The sequence below is a fragment of the Setaria italica genome, chromosome IX (genome assembly GCF_000263155.2).
Source record: "Setaria italica strain Yugu1 chromosome IX, Setaria_italica_v2.0, whole genome shotgun sequence".
Lineage (NCBI taxonomy): Eukaryota > Viridiplantae > Streptophyta > Magnoliopsida > Poales > Poaceae > Setaria > Setaria italica.
Window position 1 is genome coordinate 57,374,905 of NC_028458.1, and position 7,234 is coordinate 57,382,138.

Sequence of the window (7,234 nt, forward strand, 5' to 3'; positions counted from 1 at the left end):
ATGTGGTATTTTGTTGCTGAATTTACTTGAGATCTGAAGGTCGAGCCTTAGCTCTAAGATCTGATCGACAACGTAGGATCAATCATGCTGATGTAGGTCTAAAAAAAAACTGCCCTTGTTGAAGTCTAATTTGGCAACACCTAACCCGTGTGGGCTGTGGGCTCCAAGAAACTTCAAGTGTTGCCGTACAATTATTCCAAGAAAAATGGGGACTAATAACTGGCTCGCCCTATGCAACGCAGGATAATACTACGTCACAGTCCATTAAAAAAAAACAAAGTTATCGCGAACCTGCTCCTTTTCTTTTGATTATCCACAGGAGTCCCAAACAGGAAAAATCTCTCTCGTCGCCACAAACACAAAGGTTGTTTTCAGAAGAAGTCCGATACGCTTGCTGTTGCTGTAGCTCTTTTGCTGAATTATTTGCAGGTGTATAGAGCAGCCACGACTCTTGTCTTTTATTTCCATCATTCTTTTTTTTTTCCGAGAACGAGTTCCATGCTTCTGATAACCCTTTTCAGATGGCTTCGCGGGCTCTGATGAACCTGCTGACCTCTGAACCCAATCAAGCAGCAGGCAAAACGTGGACCAGTTGTTTACTCTGATGAGCAGCGCCAAATCGAATTGGTTTGCCTTTACACTATCCGATCGGATCATGCTTGGATTGAGAATAAAGTCCCGGCGACACACAAGTCACGCCCGGGAGTTTCATAAAAAAAAAAGTCACGTCCGGGAATGGGATTTGACTCTGCTTGACACAAGTCGCCAGGATCCGGCCTCTTCGTCACCCACAGCATCACAGAGACGCAAGGCGGCGGCCAGTCTGCGTGTGTGTCAAAACGGCAAACATGATGGTTGGTGAGCGTAGCGCGGTGGGTGCCGGCTGCGCCGCCACCGGCCGGGGTTTGACGTCCACTCCTTCGGCCACCGCGCCGGTGCATCATTTTTCCATGAGAAATGGCGTGAACTCCACGCGCGCGGTGGCCAACTGGTCGTGCACGCCGCTGCCCCCTGCCGGCCTGAATGCCTGAGCCTGATGCATTGCACGCACCGGCACCGAGTCAGCAGCGGGACACGCCGGCCGGTAGAACTACTCCCCCACCCATATGGCCATATCCTCGGCGGGCCAGTGCGGGCGCACGCGTGCTCCGTATCGGCAATGCGCCGGCGACCCGGCGTCTCACACGGGGGGCCGAGATGGGGAAGAAGCCGGTCAGGTTCCGTCGAACTCGAACATGGCGCGCGCGGCAAGTCAACTCGGTCGACAGGGAAGGGACCGTGAGGCCGGCCCACCACCTCCCCGGCGAGCGGGCCTAGAAGTAGACCTCACCGTGGCGAATCGCGCCTACCGCTACCGGCAAAGCTCCAAGACAGGCAGGCATGGCGACGGGGACACGCGCCACAGTGGCCGCCGTCGTGGGGTTGATGAGCGCACAGGGACCAACGCTTTGCCCTGTTCCTGAAAGAAGAAGAAGCTACTACTCCTACGAGCTAGCAGTTCTGTGCGAGCATAGTGCGCATTCTTCCGATTCTTGGTTCAGGATACGCGTAGGAAATACTAGCAGCCAAAATCTTTTGCGTGCTAGCGTTTTCTCTCAACGTGCTTTTCAAGTAGGATGAGCCGTCCGGTGTCACCCCCGAATAAAGCGTCCAATAAAGCATGATCACGTCCCGTATCCCTGGCCTGTCGAGCATTCATCCAGCAAAGGAGATGGATTGGGTAGGAAAAATGATGTCAGGAAAATGAGAGGATCGATCGTTCTAGGCCCCTCAGGGCTCAGGGTCCAACTTTCTAATTAGGCTTTTTTTAGCTTTTGCTAGCCCAGGCCCGGCTACGGTTAATGGGTGTTCAATCCATCATCTCATTACCTCACCAACCTTTCCTCTGTCCAAAACCATCAGTCATTCCAACTTTTTATCTGTCCAAAACCATCAGCTCTTTCATTTGTTTTCGTTTGTATCACTGGAGCAGACAACCTTATCTGCAAGGGATGACTGAATCAGAATTCAGAAAGAGACGACTGCAAGCCAATCCACGATGCCAATTGCTGGCTTTACAGAGACGACCTCTCATCCCTCTACTCTACAACCTAGAATTGCAAGCCAATTGGCGCACTTCCACTTCTTGTTGAGTGCATCGCTTTCCAACTGCTTGAATCTGAGCATCAAGGGAATGTGAGGAGGATACACGGAGACAGGCAGATTTGCGAGATGGAAACCTGACCAAGTGATTGGAAAGGAATGGCTCACTCACTTGCAGAGATGGCGACGCTGATGTTGGCAGGAATTAAGCCCCACGAGTCTTCACACTCTCTCTCACATTGGACAAAAGAAGACTACAGGGAACGTGGCAAACTGGTGAACTTAACATTTTCCATTGGGGCCCTTAGTCTTGAGGCCCATGTAGCCATAAAATTAAGATCAGATTTGGACACGTTTACAAAGTCGATCTAGAAGAAACGAATAAAAATAAAAAATTAGGAAATTCAGATAGCGAGACATTTTTACTTACGACAGATAATTGTGAAGTAACTTACTCTCACAAACACTCTACTGTTTCTACCTTCCTTTTATTCTTCATCAATCTCACTCATCACATCTGGGCACAAAGTCTGCAAATAAAGCATAGTTTAGAATTATACTACACAAAAATGCTAACACACAAACAATAAGTAAAAATGTAAAGAAAATGCGTATCAACCTTCAAGTCCTCAAGCTCTCCTTCACCCCCAATTTGATGATCCATGTTGTCATTTTCCACATATAATCCGAGACAATCCAAAAATACAGCATCACTGATGTCAGCCATGTGATAACTTTGACGCGATGTATCATTATCTTTCGCAAAGCAGTCCGTTATTTCTCTGAAAAGATTGTATCAGGGAGCAAAGATATGAATACACAACGAACTAAGTTCTACAAGCAACAAAAAAAAAACCCGATTCCATACCCATTTAAATGATGACATCAATGGCAAGATAGCTTCACGATAATCTATATGAGAAGCTTCTAGTAACTTAATCCACAACCTCTGTAATGAATCAAGAGCCTTATGAACCTACAATATAAAACACCAAGTCAAGTATTATCAATATGGTACTTGTAGTCATCATCAACAACAACGAACTCAAAGAAGAAATGTAAAACTGATATCATGACATGAAGAAAACGCAACCTTAGCACCAGATTTACGTTTAGGAAATGTCTTCAGCTCCTTCTCTAAGCTCTTGAGGATTACAGCTGCTTCTCTGCATTTCTTTGTCCTCATCTCCTGAACTGAAGATGGTTCCGCTTTGTTGGATAGAAGAAGCACAGACTAAAGCAGGTCTCCAGGGTCTCTAAAAAGAAGAGGTCATGGTGATTTAAATCTTGACAAAGAGGCACACCATCAAAGGGGCTATAACCATCACCATATGTTTTCACATGGAAATTGAGTTTTGGATCCACAACTGATTTCAAATTCTTTGAAACCCCCTGAAAGTGCATAAGGAGGAACTGTTGAATGAGATCCTGAGGCTTTGAGGCCCAACAACCATTACAATCAGAGTCAGAAAAAGGGCATATCCATAAACTCCACGAATTGAGTCTCTTTAACTGAATCACAGCACCAGAGATGGTATCAACTGCTGGCTGGTTGCTACCTCTGTAATATTCAACCAACGTTTCAACCTTCACATTCAGCAAATTCTCCTGGTCATCTTTTATCTTCAAGGCCCATTGCCTTTTTTTTTTTTTGAAACGAGCCAGCAGGAGAGCTGCTGCTATATTGATAAAGAGGGAAGGGCCCATTGCCTTTGAGCAGCCAGTAGCTTGAGAACCCCATAGATTTCATTCTTCGCAGCCAATACCCTAGCAGAATAGTCCTCGCCAGAGGAGGATCCCAGAGGAATGTCGTGGAGCTTTGGATCCACGGGCTCCTCAATGCAAAGTGCCCGGTTGCACTCCCTTTCGGCAGCTTCATACTCGCCAAGCACAGCCAGTAGCTTCGCATGGTAGATTGCAATTACCAGTGAGCTAGGAAAGGTGCTCGCGATGGCACTTAGGCTATCGACTGCCCACTCTACGACCTTCATCTTCTTCTTGTCGCCCCGACTGAGGGTCCGGACCATCCCGACTTCCATGAAAACCGGGAGGAGCTGAGCGCGTACTGAAAATGGCAACCTCCGCCGCCGCCGCAGCTAATGCGGAATCATCTCTCGAGGATTCCATCAGGGCGAGAACCTGTGCGATCTCGTGATCTTCCTTGCTGGCATTGATTTGGTGAAGCCGTTGTCGGAGTTCTTCCCCTGCAATCTTGAGCCTGCCCCCGGCAATCCTGATCCGACCTCCCTTGTTTTTATTCAGGCCATCATCAGCGGCAGCGGCATTGTGCAGGAGGAGATCGTCGGCGGCTTTGATACTCATGCCCCGCACGAACTCCATCTCTGCGTCAGTGCGTCAGAGTACAGCTCGAGCTCCACCAGTGCCGTAACGTGGGTGGCGGCGGTGGCACGTGTTACACTTTTCAGAAACGAATAATGGGCCTATGGGGTAGAAACGAGCCCATGTAAGCCCACGCCATGAGTCCGAACCTTCTGGGCTGCAAAACAGCCGCAGCTCGCAGCGGCTTCAAAGAAGCACAAGCGAACAGGCATCCCAAGCAGCCATGCTGCTGCTGATGCCGCAACAATCCGAAGGAGTCGCCGCCGACGGCTCGTCTGCTGCCCCTTCACATCGGCGTCGGAGCTGAGCGTGGTGCCCGCCATGATTCGGCACCAGCTTTAGCGGCACCAACCGTTAGATGCATGCAGACACGCGCCACGAACGCATCATCATTGAGACCTCGAATTCGCACTCCATGGCACCGCCACCACCACTCCTCCTCTTGGTTCCAGTAATAACCCGGTCACGAGGAGACGCTACACGATCGAGTTCCCGTGCCGGGGTCAAAAGGCAGAACGGAACCGGCCGGCATGCACGCCCGAGTGTTGTGTCGCTCGCTCGAGATGGAGTTACACCTGCTGCTTGCTTTGGTATGTGTCTCATCATATCCAAGTGAGGCCTTGCTCTTCTGGCTTCTCTCTAATCGCCCCGGATTAAGAGGGTCCTGTGCTTAATGAAGCTAACTAACCCACGAGTTTAAAATCAACTGGGCTGTGGTTAGGCCCGCTCATCACTCACTGCACGCACCTGATTCTGATTGCAACTGCATCCGATTAGATTTGCAGGAGCAATGTGATGGCCATGTTTGGTAACCTGCTGCTGAGGCTAGCTGAAGCGCATGATGAGCGGCGTGCGGGGCGCTTTATTTGCCTAGCGTGACCGGAATGTGGCACCCGATGATGCACGGGGCAGGAAGCAAACAAACGCCCGGGGTCCAGCACAGTGTTTCTTCAAAGGCATCTCATCCAACCTAGCTTGGATCCCAAAAAAATGTAACAAAATTTTGGTTAGGCCCATCCAAACCTCCTGTCAAATCGTTTTGACAATTGTTTTGGTGCATCTCCATCCCTTGTCTGATGTGTCTCCTGTCTTTTTACTCTGCACTGCTATTTTAATCCAAGTACTGGCACACAGCGCAAGTCTGGGAGATTTAGCGTTTTCTGACGTACCGTGGTCGCGTCTCTATCTTGGCTTGCAGGTGCAAACAAACAGTGTCTCAGCTCTCAAGACATTGAGCTGGAAGAACACTGTTAGGGTAGAACTCACTCCAATTTACCTCAGCTCATTCGAAAAACTGAACAGACCGTGCAGCTCCATTTCCTTCACCTACCAGTCACCAAATCATGAGCTGATTAGTGATTACACAGTGGTTTGCCCCAATTAGTACTGCCGGTAATCGAACCAAACCCGACGCTGACCGCCTAGCGACCAGTAGCCGGATACTAATTTTCTGTTCAGTCAAATCCAATCGCTCGGGATTATATTAACTGGATCCCACCACGGAAGTGATTAACACCAATGCGCCATCCCATTTCCCCAGGCTCTTCTTAAGCCTCTCGCAGCTCCACACTAGCCGAGCTACAGAGCTAGTCACACGCGGTCACGCACGCTTGTCCTGCGCCGGCGCCGAGGGGGCAGGGCATGAGAGCGACGGCACGGCGCGGCGCGGCCGGGGGCCTACCCTCGGCCAAGAAGAGGAGGAAGAAGAAGGCGCCCGCGCGCGGCTTCATGTGCGGCTGCGGCGGCGACAAGTCGGTCGCCACCGTCCCCCGCGCCGCCGTCAGCATTTCCGCTGTCACGACGACGACGCCGATGAAAGCCGCCTCATCGGCGGCGACCGCAGCGAAGGCGGCGGCGGCCGTGGCGGGCTGCCGCGACGCCGACGCCGACGCCGACGGCGCGGACGCGAGCGCGGAGTGCACGCCCAGCGTGGATTCGCTGCTGCAGCAGCTGCGCGAGCTGGAGCGCGGCGTGCGCGCGCTGGGCATCCGGGAGCGGCACAACGACGGCGGTGGCGCGCCAAGAGCGACACAGCCGCGGCGGCACGGGCGGAGCGCGAGCGACCGGGGCGGCGGCGGGCGGCTGGACTCGGAGAGCGTTGCGGTGGTGACGGAGTCGGAGGACCCGCTGGGCGACTTTCGGCGGTCGATGGTGCAGATGATCGTGGAGAACGGGATCACCGGCGGCGCCGAGCTGCGGGAGCTGCTGCAGCGGTTCCTGTCGCTGAACGCGGCGTGCCACCACCACCTCATCCTCCGCGCCTTCGCCGACGTCTGGGAGGAGCTCTTCGCCTCCGCCGGCGGCGTGCCATCACCACCTCCGCCGCCCGCAGAGAAGATCTCGTACAGCAGTAGAGGTAGCAAACGTCCAGCCGCGCTGACACGTTAACCACGGCCCGTCCTGTAAGCTAATTTCCGCCATCCTCGGGAATTGTTGCTGTCCGAAACACACAGTGTACGGCGTGTACAAGACTTGCACGCGTGACTTTCTGTGCCGTGACCAGAAAATCCGAGCTCCATTCCCGTGAGTTTCTTCCTGCGTTTCGTACAGATCGCACGTAAAAATTTCCGTGATTTTTGCATGGCGTCAATGTCCAGTTGCGTGCTGCGCCGCCACTGATTGACCATACGCGTGGTACGCCCAATGAAGGAGATGGAGATGGCAGAGGAGGGCGCGGAGGGAATGCCGTGATCTTCGCGAGGATGCTCGTCGGTGGGATGCAAAAGCGCGACAGGGACGAGACGACTCCATACCAACCTGAATCCCCTTTCGCCGATCGTGACGAGCAGCAGGCGGCCCGGGGGTGATGGCT

General features: G+C 52.3%; 1 protein-coding gene across 1 annotated transcript; it reads left to right on the forward strand.

Moving 5' to 3' along the window:
* The first annotated feature begins 5,949 nt into the window (after nucleotides 1–5,949).
* On the forward strand, nucleotides 5,950–6,958 carry LOC101769088 (transcription repressor OFP8). Its single transcript, XM_004987143.2, has one exon. It carries the CDS (start codon nucleotides 6,064–6,066, stop codon nucleotides 6,808–6,810), a length of 747 nt encoding a protein of 248 aa, XP_004987200.1. The 5' UTR covers nucleotides 5,950–6,063; the 3' UTR covers nucleotides 6,811–6,958.
* Nucleotides 6,959–7,234: the final 276 nt, after the last annotated feature.

Bases quoted from the DNA above. Each gene is read 5' to 3' on its own strand.
- LOC101769088 (XM_004987143.2), top strand. From the start codon at position 6,064: ATGAGAGCGACGGCACGGCGCGGCGCGGCCGGGGGCCTACCCTCGGCC.